This window comes from Aulonocara stuartgranti (genome assembly GCF_965226115.1).
Source record: "Aulonocara stuartgranti genome assembly, chromosome: 7".
Classification (NCBI taxonomy): Eukaryota; Metazoa; Chordata; class Actinopteri; order Cichliformes; family Cichlidae; genus Aulonocara; species Aulonocara stuartgranti.
Genome location: NC_138945.1, coordinates 52,556,276 through 52,571,925, shown reverse-complemented (window position 1 = coordinate 52,571,925; position 15,650 = coordinate 52,556,276). Strand labels below are relative to the sequence as shown.

General features: G+C 38.0%; 2 protein-coding genes across 2 annotated transcripts; both read left to right on the top strand.

Annotated features, from left to right (window-relative positions):
• The first annotated feature begins 407 nt into the window (after positions 1-407).
• On the top strand, positions 408-4,074 carry LOC309710249 (troponin I, slow skeletal muscle-like). Its single transcript, XM_082539546.1, has 7 exons — positions 408-555; positions 2,602-2,634; positions 2,935-2,982; positions 3,138-3,269; positions 3,350-3,439; positions 3,623-3,793; positions 3,910-4,074. Exons 4-7 carry the CDS (start codon positions 3,165-3,167, stop codon positions 3,994-3,996), a joined length of 453 nt encoding a protein of 150 aa, XP_082395672.1. The 5' UTR covers positions 408-555; positions 2,602-2,634; positions 2,935-2,982; positions 3,138-3,164; the 3' UTR covers positions 3,997-4,074.
• A 132-nt stretch (positions 4,075-4,206) lies between these two features.
• Positions 4,207-10,229, top strand: LOC309710246 (troponin I, slow skeletal muscle-like). The gene is made up of 7 exons (XM_082539543.1): positions 4,207-4,482; positions 6,550-6,632; positions 8,792-8,833; positions 8,967-9,098; positions 9,320-9,409; positions 9,567-9,740; positions 9,916-10,229. The coding sequence occupies exons 2-7, from the start codon at positions 6,609-6,611 to the stop codon at positions 10,000-10,002; spliced, it is 549 nt and encodes a 182-aa protein (XP_082395669.1). The 5' UTR covers positions 4,207-4,482; positions 6,550-6,608; the 3' UTR covers positions 10,003-10,229.
• The last annotated feature ends 5,421 nt before the right edge of the window (positions 10,230-15,650 follow it).

Sequence of the window (15,650 nt, the reverse complement as noted above, 5' to 3'; positions counted from 1 at the left end):
TCACCTTAAACATGGTTTTAAGTGTGTTAAAACCACGTTTTAACACACTTAAAATGCAAACTGAAAATACACTTAAAACCCTGTTTTTAATGCCTCTACGTACAGATTCAAAGGTTAGGTTGAAATAAACTTCAAGACTTCAACTTTTACAAACTCACATTAGCATGCACCACTGAAATAACTGGTCTTTAATGTAGGCCTCTGCCAGCAAACAATGAGGGCTCACCGTGGCGCATATTTAAAAAAGCAACCATGCTTTTAGTGCCTGGCATCTACAGATGATAGCTCAGCTGTCAGCAAGGTGAGGGGAGCGTGAGGTGTGCCTTGTGCAATGCAATCACATGAAAATAAATGGGTCATGGGTTGAGGGCAAATCAAAAATGGATTGTGCTGCATGGTGCAGCAATTGTCAGGTGGACAGAGAAGGGGGGGTGTCTATTTTAACAAGCCATCCACACAATACTTTGGGCACGTAAATCTTTGAGCAATAACCATAAAGTGCTTTTCCTTTTCTCAGCACACCACTACCTTGTCTGATTTCCCGTCAACGCCAAGGTAAGTTTCACACAATAAAAGAAAATTAAAGTCAGAGATTTTTAACATGGATATTAAATGAGACTTTTGACCTAGCAATGTAAGATTAAGTGATGGCTCATTAAAGGTGATTCAGTGGACCATAGTTATTATACTATAGTTAAAAATAATTTTTTTCTATTGTTTCTTTTTAACAATGGCATTAAAGGTCCATTCTGTTTTATTTTCTGAGTTGTTAAAGTACCTGCATTTAAAGCCCTTTGGCTGTCTCAGGCGAGCTGAGTCTTGTTTTAACTCAGGGGTAGAGGAATACTGCATATCTGCCCCTGACAGTGATACTGCAGCCGGTATTTATGTGACAGGATCACAGCTATGTGGCTACTTTTGTCAAGGTCTTAAAACTTTTTGAACTTGGCAGCCTAGCTTTTACTCCCACAACATCTCAGGCTTCTTAATGATGTCTTGACCCTTTGAGTGAGGAAATGTAATCTGAGGCTGAAACTGCCCATCTGTGTTTTGGCTCTGGTAACAACACGTTTGATCCTTCACTGCAGTTAAAAGCTAATGTAATAAGTGACGATAGTTTGCTCATATGAACTGGTAACCTTCTAGCTAAGGCTGAAGGCTTCCTTAAACCAGCTGTGACTTTGCTTGTTGACTTTGACCTTCACCCTCTCTTAGAATGGCTTATTTTAAACTGGATAATGTCGTCAAGTGAGGAGAGCTTTTTATTTTTAGAACTACAACTGTTTATCACGATTAAATTCGCTTTAATACAATGTAGTAATCAGTAGTACGTTTTTAAAGGTAAAGATACAGAGTAAATAAAAACATATAGATAAGGAGAAGGCTACGTAATATGAAAGCATATATATCATGGAGAGATTATTCAAAGACATTAGCCAGCTAAATTTAAGTGTTGGTAACAGAGAAACAAAATAAACAATCTTCTAAGATAGAAAATGTGCCACAATATGAATCTGGATGAGATCTACTGGTATCTGCTGGTATGGTGTTGTTCCACTTTCTGTGCTGCCAAACTTTTTGTAGCTTGGCTGTCTCTCGCATTATCAAGGCCACAGCAGCTGATGGGACACAGTGCAATGTGGCCAAATATAGCTGTGCAACAGGCAACTCCTGGGAAGAAAGCTGAAAACTATCTGAAAGCCCCTGAGAGCTATTAGACTAAATAAATCTGTTTAGCAGATCTCGAATTCCCTAATCTTATTATCAACAGAGAATACTAGGAATAATAATAATGTGTGCTTTTTTAAATTGTTATTATCTATTAGTTTGTACGTCTTTTCACATAGTTGATTGCTTTGTGTAAACAAAAGTTTAAAAAAAAAGGATAAAAGAGAACAAAATAAGAAAATAGTTGTTAGTTACAGCTTCCCAAAGTACAAGATAATATATTCCAGTATGTTTTTTCTTTGATCACAAATCCAAACCCAATACTGTAACTAAAGGATGGCCTACAGGTCCCAAAAGCCTTAATCATGCATTATTTTTAATGACTAGCAGGGGGCAACTCTAAAAAGAGGTTTTAAAAAGAATTCCAGCTGTTTTGAAGTCTATGGGAAAATAACCATTGAGCTTATGTGACCCATGACCTCAGTAAATCCCTCATAGGTTTTTGGTCTCAATCACTAGTTTTACATTTTTAAATAAAAATATTTTAAAAATACAAGATTCTGTTCATTTTGTCAATTATGGTCATAGTTGCAAGTTGCTTTTGTATGCATATGCACTAATTTATTTCTTGCTTAGTTCCACCCTTTGCTCTTAATATGCGGTTAAAAAAACAAGACCATGGGATTCAGCCTTCAAAATAAGAGTCCACAAATTAGGTGACAACATCACCTGGATTATAAATGTAGTTTGCATCCAAAGCCCCCCAAAATATTAACTTTACACCAAGATATGAGAAAGAGAAGCTTCACAGTATCACGTTCAAAACCTTTAACCTTTGAAATGTTTGCTTGAACATTAATTTAAACTAACCTGAAAATCTGTGAATCTATATTTGTGATACTAGATGTTAAAAAATGTACTTCTCTTCCAAAGGCACAATAAGCTGCAGCAATGTCTGAGGGGTGAGTATTCTCCTAGTACGGTATAATTTGTTTAATATGTTACATCTCATTCACCTATTTTAAAAAACCTTTCTCAGGTTAAAAAAAAATAAAACAAGTGATCTGTGTGTGTGTGTGTGTGTGTGTGTGTGTGTGTGTGTGTGTGTGTGTGTGTGTGTACTCATACCACCATGTTGATAATGAAGACCGGTGAGTAAAAATGCCAATGTTCACAACGATTAATTGATCCCTAATCCAAATTCGAAGTTTTATGCACTTCATATGATATTTATCATCTACACTAATTTACCTCCTTTGGTTTTAGTCCAAGAGAAAGCGAAAGTTTGCTGTTACACGCCGACTCCTTTTGAAAGTAGGTCTTATAGATTCAAAGGAACTTGTGTTTTGCATTTGTTGTGTTTGGTTTTTTATTATCATTTTAATTTTTTATAGTTATCATCATTATTATTCAAAAGAGCCATTGTTTTTAATGTTATAAAGAGTGATTCAATCCTTACTATATTTTAGTCCAAACTGCTGAAAAAGGCTGCTGCTATGCTGGTGGTAGAAGGTGAAGAGAAGGAAAGGGAGAAAGAAAGAGTTGTGAATGAGTCATACCCTCCACTGCAGCTGTCAGGAATGTCAGTCCAGGAGCTCCAGGTACTGACCAAACAAATTTTAAATGATCGGTAATTAATTAATTTATGTCATTTAAACATCTTTCTTTTTCTTCTGTACAGGAACTTTGCAAAGAATTACATCGTAAAATTGACGTAGTGGATGAAACACGTTATGATATGGAGGTCAAAGCAGGCAAAAACGAGAAAGAGGTACAAACATTCTGAATCACAGTGTAAAAGTACTTTTTGTATAGTCCTGCGTGTAAAAAATGGTGGTAATATGCTGCCCCTAGTGGTGAACGGGTTGGTTAAAACCTACAGCGGTTAATAACAGCAGGTACTTTCATTGTCAGAGTGTAAACGTTATACACATGTTTGATGTTTGCTGCACAGATTATATCACTCAGTCAGAAGATCATTGAGCTGAAGGGTATAAAGAAGCCCAATTTGAAAAGGGTCAAGAAAACAACAGACGATATGCTGGGTGCATGCACCGAGACCTCCAGACTAACAAAGGCTGATTTCAAGGCCAACCTCAAGACAGTAAAGAAAGAAGATGAAAAGGTAAAAACTTCAAAATGGCAACAAAAATTACACAAAAAACGAAATTAAACTAAATTAATGAGTAACTTAAAATCTGTGTATTTTTATTTTAATAATCATAATTAATATTTAAACAGAGGGAAGAAGTGACGGACTGGAGGAAGAATGTGGAAGCCATGTCCGGCATGGAAGGCAGAAAGAAGATGTTTAATGCTGGACAATAAAAATTTTGCTCATGTTAAAAATAAAGCTATATTAGCAACACATCTTGCTAAAATAAAGCTTTAGTTTGCAATACATAAGCTGAAGTGAGTGAGTTTTTATCTGAGTGAATCAAAACTTGTCAACATGACTTAATGTACACTTGTAAGTAGAAAATACGATACGAGTGCAACAACACTCGTATCGATATTGAACCGTTCGATACAGTGCTTTCGGTTCGGTACGCATATGTATCGAACAATACAACATTTTTTATTTATTTTATCAACTTTTCTTCTGACGATGCTGTCTGTGTTGAGAGCTCAGTGGATCTGCGTTCGACTACTCCGCCTAGGCTGCACTGTCAAGCGCAGATCCACTGAGCGCAGCACAAACTAGCATGACAGAAGCTAAGCTCCTTGCAACATGGCGAATTGAACCTCCCCCACCCTCATTCAGATCTGGCCTTTGGAACTATTTTGGTCTTCATGTGAAGTATGACCCTGAAGGTAAGCGCGTCATGGACAAAAGTAAAACAGTATGTCGGATGTGCCACGCAATGCTCAATTACATTGGTGGGAACTACTGCATTAGTGCAGTTAGCTCGTTAACGTGTTGACGCCGTCCAGCCCCACGCACAGGGCGATCAGGGGTAGCTCGTTGACAGAGATTTGCCGTGTTGTTGCGTTAACGTCATTTCAGATTAACGCTGACAGCACTAGTGGGAACAAAATGAATATGACTGCACATTTACGCTGACATCATCCTAGTGCAAAGACAAGTGGAAGCAGACAAAAACAACAAGCACGCATGCTACAAACTTTACCAGAGTCATTTAGACAGCCGTTAGCACATGATTCTCCTTATGGGGACCTGATATGTTTAATATGCTGCTGAGAATATAGCCCAGAAGAAGAGTAGTATAGCTTTTATTTCGGAAAGAGCCATTTCTCTGTAATAAACTCTCTTTTCCAAAGATGAGTGATTTCTCGATCAGATAGATTTATTATTTTATCCCTTTGTTGTTTCAGCAACATTAAATTTAAATTTGAGTTAAAATATATATTTATAATATTAATAAATGACAAATTAAAAAAGCATGAACATTTTTTTGTATCGAAAAAATATTGAACGGTGACACCAAAGTATCGAACCGAACCGTGAATTTTGTGTATCGTTGCACCCCTACAAATTATGTAATAAATTCTAATATTTGCACATTAAAACTGCACTAAAGAAAATCCAGATTATCTGGATTCTGATTTTTCCTTTCAAAGTGTTTTTAATTGTTTATCGCTATTCCAATATCTGCAGTATGTGTGATGCCAATTAAACAAATGTGCCTGTATAAGTGATTTTGCCTTTTTTTTAAATAGATTTTCATTTTTTTCCTATTTTTAAATTTTTTGTATTTTTGCCTGGAAAATGGGAAATCGGTGAAGTGAATTACTGACAGGTGTGTGCAAACATACATGGAAATACAGCATATAAGGGAAAGCAGTTTGTACAATTTTAATTGGCTTGAAAGTAGATGTGGTACTGACCAAATATTGACCTTTAATCTTAAACACAACCTGAACACTCTTGGTAATTTCTTTAAGTAGTCTCCAGGAATAGTTTTACAGATTTCTTAAAGGGCATTTAAATCTCTGTTTTCGATGTTGGCTGCCTTTCATTCCACTCTCTGTTAAGATGATCCCAGACTCGCCCGTGAGCTCCGCCGGCGGAGCTCACGGGCGCGTCACTGCAACCCCCCCTGGCTTCTGCTCCGCGGCTGCTGAGTGAGCCCTCATCTGGGACTCTCCTCAGCTCTTACTGGGACAGTGGCGCGGCTGCCCCTCTGTTGGTCTTCCATGGTCTCTTGTGTTCTGGGGGCCTCTGGATGTCTGGAGTTTTGATCTCCTCCATACCCGTTTCACACCCTGGAGGACGGGGCTGTGGCCCCCCCACACTCCCTAGCAGATCATTACATGGAGAAACCTTTGGAATGCAAGCATGCTGATCCACACAGGTATGCACACATGGGTATTCACAGACGCGGACTAAAGCTTTCTTGGCTGCTGCCTCAAAGCACACTGTGCGCTGTCTATCTTGCGTGCTGCACAATATCGTTTATTACTTAGTAAATACTGATATCTATGACTAGCTAGTTTATTGTGATGGTGCTTTGTTTTCTCTATTATTATGTTGCTCTTTGTTGTTTGCTGTCTCCTCTGTTTGTTTGTTTGTTTGTTTGTTTTTTCTCCATACAGGTGACCCAGGAGTTTTTTTTTGTTTTTTTTTTGTCTCTCTTCCCCCCCCTTCTCACCGTCTCTTCTCCCCTTGGGTTTTCTTTCTTTCTCTCCCCCTCTCTCTCTCATTCATTCCCCCTGTCCTATTTATTAAAAAAAAAAAAAAAATGACAAAGGATGAACTGAAGCTCTGCCATCACGTAATGTCGCATACTGCTGTTTCTGATGTCATTTATAAAAAAAAAAAAAAAAAAAAAAAAGATGATCCCAGACTACTTCAACACTGTTGATGTCCAGGCTCTGGGGAGGCCAGCTCGTGACTCCACTGTGTGTTTTTCTATCCAGGTATGCTTTTACTGCATTGGTAGTGTGTTGGGGATCATTGAAATGAAGCGTTGCCTCAAATGCTTTCTACGTGGTATTGCATGGTAGGTAAATCTGATGGTACTTTTCTGTTTTCATGACTCCATCAATTTTTAAAGCTCTCTAACACCACTGCCTTAAATGCGTCCCCAAACCATGACAGAGCCTCCATCGTATTTTACAGATGGCTGTACACACTTATTGGTTTACCTCTCTCCTGACCACCTCTGTACATACTGATGATGATTTGAACCAAAAATTTCAAATGTGGATTCGTGAGAGTTTTCGTTGATTTTCAATCCAGTTCTGGTGCAGTTTGGCCTCAGCCTTTTCTTCCTGTTTCACTTCCTTAAGAATTGCTTTTTGACAGCCACCCTTCAACTGATGCACTTTCTCATGAGACCTCAGTGAACAGCTGATATACCAACTTAAGGGCCAGACGTATCTCTCTGGTCCCGTGTCAGGTCTTTGTCGGATTGTTTTCTATTTCATAAGGACATGACTTTCAGGTACTGTTCATCTACTGTTTTTAAGACTGCCAATCCTTATTTTGTTCTCTACATGTCCAATTTCCTTTTTATTTGTAATGCACACTGCACATCATGCTGGGATTTAACAAGTTTTCAGCTAATACTTTTTGGGAATCACTTTGCTGGTGCAAAAATACTACAACACCTGTGAAATGCGTGCGTTATCTTTTGTAGGTTTTGTAGATTCAACTAAAGAAATGTGAGCAGATCATCTGCTAAGCAGCCTGTCATCTGTAGACACAGCGTTGGTTCATTCCTTGAGTTAATTACCTGGTATATTCTTGAATCATTAATGATTATCAAAGAAATTAACAAACAAACATTCTTCTGAAAATGGCCACGACTGAGAATGAGTGAAAAAGCAGCCAATATTCAAAGAAACACTTTGACAAACAGACCTTCAGAAAGCTCAGAGAACTGCTGCGTAAGACCACTTTTGAAAACATTACAAAAAGATCAGGCTCCTTTAAGCAAAATGCAAAAAAACGAGAGGTGGCTCAAGATAAGCGCACAGTGTAGATTAACAAGTATTCATCAGTGATAATGGCTCAGTGTTGACATATTTCTACTGCTGGGGGATAGAAGTGTAGTGATATGCAATATACTGGCTGTCAGGATAGAGGAGGCTATTTTGGGTTGGCCACTCAGAGAAGGCAATAGGAGTCATTAAATTTGACTTGAGTTTTCTTGCAGTCATTTAAAGACAGAGACTGATCACACCAACTGGGTGTTCTGCAGAGATTAAAAAAGGTATGTTTAATATATGTGTATGAGTGATGGTAGTGTAGGTTAAGGGTTTCTTTTTCTATTATGATGTTATTACTGACAGGTGCCTTATTAGATTATGACACACACAAAGCTATCATGAAAAAATGTATAAGAAATATAGTATTTTCACAAGTTCAATATTTATAAGAATACTGGCCACATTTATATCTAATCTTGGGTCACATCAATGTGTTTAAACTAATTTAAGTAATTTCGATGTTAATGTGTCTTTTATTCATTTGTAGCAGCTATATACATTTTCTACAAAAATCCATCTTTGTAGATCTATCATTTTAAAAATTAAATTAAACTGATTAAAAGATTTATATTTTTATTCTGATCTGGGTTTTATCAAACGGGACTAAAAAAGGAATATCATTCAAAGTATCTGTGACCCTCAAGCATGCAGTGTTGGCAATTTAAAACTTTTAACTTTCATAACATTTATATTTAAAAAAAAAAAGCAGTCCAAGGTCTGGATTACTTTGACTTGTCTCGGTAAAAAGATGTGACAGCATGCGAAGAAGTATAAAAAACAGGCTAGTGAAAATAGTTTACAAAATTGAACCATAGCCTAGAAGCTTGTTAAAACGTTATAATACTGTGATCATGCATTCATACGCTGCTAATAATGCTTCTCTTACAACCTTTTTACCAAAAGTAGATTTTCTCACTTCAGTATTAATTATTTTACAGACAAAAGTCAACCATGGCTGAAGCGTAAGTGACATTTTTTTCCACAGGCATTTAAAAAATATTTTTAACATGTAGAAACAAACTCTTGTTATTTCTTATCCTTTTCCACACCATCATACCCACCACAGATCTGTGAGTTCTTCTAAGTTCTTAACATCTCCAAAGAAGTTAAACAGTTGTTTAACATTATTATTTGAAAAAATGTATTTTTGTCTACTTTTTATTTGTAGAGAAAATCAAAGATTTCTGCAGCCCGCAGACTTGCCCTTAAGGTATTTTCTTCTTTGTTTTTACTAAAACAGATGAAATATGCATAGCAAAACTAGAAAGCTGTTCATTCAGGAGTCCATATTAGTTATTTATTATCAGTTATTTGAGTCATTACGTGCATTTTCTACAACTTAGACCAAGCTGCTGAAAACAGCAACTGTGATGTTGGAGGATGAAAAGGAGCAAAAGAAGCTGAAGAGAGAGACGACTTTGAGGGAGAGAGTCCCTCCACTTCAGCTGTCTGGTTCGTCTCTGCAGGACCTTCAGGTATGTGCAGGTCACTGCAGAAGCATCACTGAAATAACACAGTGGAAATGCCCCACACATAAGTAACTCTCTAATGTGTACAGATGCCATGCATATACACCATTTTCATGTGTGCTGTTTTCTCCATCTTATTTTTGGTAATTTATGACACTGGAATGAGCAGGAATCTTTTTTGCTCATGCTCTTCTGTTTAACAATTTGATATTGTTCTGTTTATGTAGGCTCTGTGCAAAGAACTGCACCAAAAGATTGATGTGGTAGACGAAGAACGGTATGATAGTGAAGTGAAAGTTGCCAAAAACAACAAGGAGGTTTTTCATTCTTTATGACCTTCAGAAATGGCTTTCTTAACATTACATGTTTTACTTGTCCTTTTTTGTCATTATATCTCAAATGTTATCATTATTTAGAAACAGGTTCTGCACAACAGCATAGTTCATTCTTATCATTTTAATGTGTTTCCTGCAGATTGAAAATCTTTCTCAAAAAGTCTTTGACTTAAAAGGAAAGATGAAGCGGCCTGCTCTCAAGAGGGTGAAGATCTCAGCTGACGCCATGTTGGGTGCTCTGCTGGGATCCAAGGTCAAAGAGTCTGTGGACTTTAAGGCAAACCTGAAGACAGTGAAGAAAGAGGAGGAGAAGGTAAGTGCCACAGTGTGTTAAGATCACTTCAGGTAACTTGACCCCTTGGCTTAAAGTGTTTAATCTGAAATAATGGTTACATTCGAGTTACAACAAGTTGATAGTATTGCTCAAATGATTTCCGGGTTATTTTAGGGAAACATTTCACTAAGAATTATTTTCTTCCTGTGAACAGAAAGAGGAGGTGACTGATTGGCGTAAGAATGTGGAGGCCATGTCTGGTATGGAGGGCAGGAAGAAGCTGTTTGATGCCGGACAATAGATTCACGTTTTGGACAGCACTTAAAATAAAATCTTAATGCCACGGTGCACAATGAGTAACTACAAAGTGTATGTTTTAGTGTCAGTGTGTTAAAAGACTTGCAAAAATATTAATTGGAGTGAAAAAGTATGTTTTACAAATACACAAATTGCACTTTGTTGAAGTTTTATCTGGTTTGTATGTTCACCACAGTCAGAAAACAGCAGATTTTGCTTTTATTCTTTATCTTAAAATCTCTGTAAAATACTATCATCATCATAATAACAACAACAATAATTATAATAACAATAAACTTCTGATGCAGAAACCTGCCACTGTACTTTTTCTTTTACATCTTTTACGTACTTTTTTTTAAAGCCACAGAAGTTGTTATAGCACATACCGTTGCCACACATCAGCACCTGCAGAGTTGGGGGGAAAAGAGTCTGTTAACTGAGTGAGAAATTGGAGTAAAGCTCTTTTCATTCCGATTTTTAACTATTTCATTCAAATATTACAAAAAAAAATGATTTGCAAGATGAAAAAACACACAGGGTTGCAATTTTCCCTAACTCGACAGAAATTTAATGTAGCAAATGCAGTACGATTGTAGATTAGGTGGTGCACGATGGCAAAGATACATAAAACATATTAAATAAAAACTCAAAGAGACAGTGGGAGGATTATTATTATAAACCTCAATAAAAAATCGAACAAAAAGGTCGTTTTAATTCTCACTTTCTACAACTAATGCACTGAGAACCTAAAATGAGGACAGGGAAATTTTGTGATTATGGAAAGTAAATAAACATTTTAAGTGTGGTGAAGATCGCAGCAATTCATGCGACCAGCACACTGTCTGCTAGCCTGATATGCACATCATTAGAAAGTGGAAGTAAATGTAAATGTAGAGGTTTTTATTCTGGTCGGCCAGGCAAAGAGAGTTTACGGAAAATATCCCACTGATCACATTATATGAAGTGCAGGATGAAGGATTTTGGAGCTTTTTCTGTGCTAAGGACCACTTTGAACTTTAGTGTACCACTCTCAACGTTACTGTACCACTAAATCAGTGAGATACTACTTCAAAACAAATATTAAGAGTCTAAATATAGCATTTAACTATCTCAGACTTGCACTTCAGCATTCTTATTTAATTGTTTGCTGTCTACCAATCCTTGTGTGAGGATGTGAGTTGCAGCCTTTTGAGTGAACATAACTCCCGGTTACAACACTGACGCAAACTGAACTCTACACTGGCTCAGTTTACCACCAGCCCTGACGAGCACCTGTCCTCATTTCTCTATTCCCCTAAATAAAGCAGGACAAACCTTTGGTGTTGTTCTAACTCCAAGCTGTTCCTGTAATGTGCTATCACAACTTGCAGATGATGTGCACTAAATATACTATTTCTGACTTTTTGCAATGAGATTTTAAAACCCTAATAAAGCAATTGTGATGTGTATCAGCTGTGCCCACTAGAAACTACGCTGTAGGAAAGTATTTTCGATAGTGGCACTATAGATGGACACGTTAGTTTGATAAATAAAGCTGCAGAGCAAATACATGACAACACTCTTAGTTGATTTCTCCCTGCTGTTTGACTTCTTAACAGCTGGATCTGATCTGACTCTGGTATAATGTGAATGTGACTGACCTGACATACGTTTAATAACTTCTTTAAATACTTCCTGTCACATCCACTAACAGGTGGACACCCAAAATTCTGAGCCAAGAAATTAAGTTTAACTGTCTTCTATTCGAAAATTGTAGTGATGCATTGCACAACATTAAATTCTTCTCTTGGTGAACAAACAGTAGCAGCAGCACAGACAAGACTCTATTTTAGACACTCGTTCAGTAGTTAGTCGTTAGTACAACACTATAAAATGGATTGACTGCCTGTCAAATAGTCATTAGTGCTTGTCTGTCATACTCACTGACTCATGCATGCAGTTTTGAGGTGCATCTAAGCGAACTGTCTGGCATCATAGGGACAGATTCCTGATCAATATCCAGTGCAGTGGATACACAGTTATTGCTACTACTGTCACTAACATAGAGCACTGTCTTGTCCTTTCATAATGTTATCCACTAAGAGCAAATTAAACACTGTTGTCTTCCATGTATGTCTATCCACCTCTATATTACAACAGAGAAACTGAAAAATAAAAAGCTTTGAGTAAAATGCTCAAATTCATTGATCTGCTTTAACAGGACAATTAATGTGTGGGGTGGGTATATAAACATCATATCACCAATACTCAGCATACAGCCCAGCTGTGCTAAACATGCAGAGAATTTACTATATTTGCATCCGTCCCAGCATCACATTTGTAAATATTGTTTACAATATTTACACATAATAACATAATATATGTGTATAGTATCCTGTAATGTGAGAAAAGTCATGTTGCGTGTAAGAATCATATATAAGAATTATATTTAATATTTTAAATAAGAAATGCATCACTCTTGATGCATTTTTCCCCCATTCAGATTATATTGTGTTAGCAGGGGGAAAGTGATCAACTGAAGAGGAGAGAGAAGCTGCTCTGACAGAGTTCCTCCTCCAAATCCGTCTGGTAAAACTCTGTTGAACTGCAGAGCTCCTTCAGTGACAGACTGCTGCATCCTAGATGCATGAAGGAGTGTTTCCACAGGTCCTTCCTCCCTGAGCTGTCAGACTACAATCAAAACTGCTCCCAACAAACATAGATGTTTACATCAGCGCTGTAACAACTTCTGCTGTTATAACTTGCACATTACTTTTCTCAGTTTACATATACACTAACTTATTGGAAGTTACATGCCTACTTTTTAATGCACAGGTACAATACACAATCTGTACTTTTCTGATTATTCTAAATATTGTTAACTGTTACGCCCCACTTAAAAACGAAGTGCTGACTGGGGTGAGGGGTAACACAAAGTGAAAGAGAAAACATGAACTACTGGAGAATAGATGTCATTGAACTTGATTTATTGCCCAAAACTACTACAGTAAAAATAAACACAGGGAAGCTCTTTTCTTCAGGGTCTCCAAGGCCAAAACAACAAACAAAACCCCCCTTTTAGCTAAAAATCAAACCAAGGGCCCGTTCTTCGTACGTCGCTTACTACATCCAAGATCAAATGACACATCCAAGACCAAATCGTCGCGCTAACCGTGAGCTCGCTATTCCGGTTCTCCGAACACACCTGCTGTTGACGATTAGTATAGCTGGATGAAGTAATGTGAGATCACTGGGTGTCGTAAAAGGGGCTACGCATCGATAGTAGAAACATTGATCGGCAACCCTCTGATTGGTCGGCGAAAATGTCGAAGGAGCGCGCTCGGTATTTTTCGGCAGCAGAGCAAGAACTCTTGAGTGAGGGATTTCAGGAGTTTCAGAGTTTAATTAAAACGCAAGGGAACACTGCAAAGGCTGCAAAAGCAAGGAGAGAGGGCTGGCAGAAAGTTGCTGACAAATTAAACTCGTAAGTAATTTAATAATAACAATAATAATGGAGTGGATTTATATAGCGCTTTTCAAGGCACCCAAAGCGCATGACAATGCCACTATTCATTCACTCTCACATTCACACACTGGTGGAGGCAAGCTACGGTTGTAGCCACAGCTGCCCTGGGGCAGACTGACAGAAGCGAGGCTGCCATATCGCGCCATCGGCCCCTCTGGCCAACACCAGTAGGCGGTAGGGTAGATTTATCATATCACACCATATTATCCAATATTATATTACATTATATTATATTATAATATGTTATATTATATCCCCTTTCACATTAGAGCCACAACAGGACCCACTAGAACATGGGAACAAGTAAAAGTGAAATATAAGCATATTCTACAGAATGGTAATATTTATCACTTATATTGCTTTTCGTCTCTTGGAAAGAGACCCTGGAATAATCTGTTTGTTTGTTCATAACAGCAACCAAGAAAAGGGCAGAGCAAAAAAAGACAGGTGGTGGTCCTGCACCCCCTCGTCAACAAGTTGGTTAAGTAAATAAAATCCTCACGGGAAAATCGATATCTCTCAATTAGCACACTGTTGCGTTGAGCTAAAGGATCCTGTCTGTCCGGGCTTTGGAGCGTGATGTCACGGGGGTGGGCGTGGAAAGGATTTTGGCCCGATCCGCCATTTTGGGGGTCTAAGTAAGGAGCGAAAGCATAGCCATGGTTCGTACTTGCTCGCGTAAACGGACAGGACATGGCTGCGACAGGCTTCCCAAATCCACCTTCGCTTTTATAGCTGTGGTCTCTCATCTTGATTACACGAAGTAATTTACAATTACTACTCTGAAATATGACTTACATCTGTAATAATCACATACATGTAATAGAATGTTAATAGTACATTTCCCTTTTTTAGGAAATGACCTGTATGTATCTGTGTGAAATCAATAAAAGGATCAAGTGCTGCATTATCTTTGGTTACATTGATGTTATTTATTTATGGTGAAACAGTGGTGGAATATCGCTGTTGCTTTCTTATAAATGAAGCGGACATACCTGCCTGGCCGCGATCTAATCCTGTTTACATAAAGTAAACCTGCTCCCGAGCAGGTTTACGCTTACGGCTCTGTTGCTATGACAGCAAGTCCCGGATGAACTTCGGGGAACCGAACGATCCAAGATCACGCGAAATCGTCAACAATCAAATCCAGCTAACTTACTTAGCGAGGTACGAAGAACGGGCCCCAAGTACTCTCTAACCAAAACAAAATACAATGGCTGAGCTCCCTGTCTAACCAAAAACAGGAGAAAACAGTTGAAACAAAAATGGCAATAAGGGCACACCTTTGCTTACAATAAAAGAAAGAAAACCAAAGTTTCACAGAGTTTAAGTTCTCTCTCACTCACTCACTCACTCACTCACTCACTCACTCACTCACACACACACACACACACACACACACACACACACACACACACACACACACACACACACACACACACACAAAGGCCCGCTGCCCAAAACACTATAGCTCACAGCTCTGGCAAAAATGGGGGAAGTGGCAGGGGTGTGGCAGTTTAGGATGGCAGACTATATGCCGTGGCTGACGAGCTGGAACACACCTCAGCTGTGGCTCATGAGGCAGACCTGCAACACAAGAAAAGGAGAAAAAAAACTTCTACAGAGGGAGAGCCACTAGAGGTCAGCGACCGTAACATTAACTATTTAAACATCTTTCAGTATCCTGCTCTGTTTGCACACTACAACCTGGGTTTTCCACTTATCTGTACTCTAATTTGTATAACTGTACAGTACTCTGCTTTGGTAACTATTGTCCAAGATGTAAAATATGTAAAAATTGTGTTTCTGTTCTGTGTCCTGTTCTGTTTGTATATGTGCTTTTTTGCTGCTAATACAACCAAATTTCCCCTTGTGGGACAATTAAAGAATTATTCTATTCTATTTATATAGTCCATAGGTAAATAAATAAAAAAAAATTTAAATGTCAAAAAGGAGAATAGACAGAAAAGGGTTTTTCGAAATGTTTTAAAGGTTACTGTAAAATTACTCTGTTATGAAGGCAAAATTAATAAATGCTACCTCCAAGTGGCAGCACGGCTCTAACAACTTAACCACATATAATAGAAGCATAAAGCCCCTTTTTGAAAACTTGTTCCTGGCTTTATAGGTTCCAGTATGACTTAATA

Excerpts from the sequence above, each read along its gene's own strand:
- LOC309710246 (XM_082539543.1), top strand. The coding sequence starts at position 6,609 with ATGCTTTCTACGTGGTATTGCATG. Across the intron at positions 6,633-8,791 it reads TTTCTACGTGGTATTGCATG|AGAAAATCAAAGATTTCTGC; the intron begins GTAGGTAAATCT and ends TTTTATTTGTAG. Across the intron at positions 9,410-9,566 it reads TTGCCAAAAACAACAAGGAG|ATTGAAAATCTTTCTCAAAA; the intron begins GTTTTTCATTCT and ends TGTTTCCTGCAG.
- LOC309710249 (XM_082539546.1), top strand. The coding sequence starts at position 3,165 with ATGCTGGTGGTAGAAGGTGAAGAGAAGGAAAGGGAGAAAGAAAGAGTT. Across the intron at positions 3,440-3,622 it reads CAGGCAAAAACGAGAAAGAG|ATTATATCACTCAGTCAGAA; the intron begins GTACAAACATTC and ends TTTGCTGCACAG. Across the intron at positions 3,794-3,909 it reads TAAAGAAAGAAGATGAAAAG|AGGGAAGAAGTGACGGACTG; the intron begins GTAAAAACTTCA and ends ATATTTAAACAG.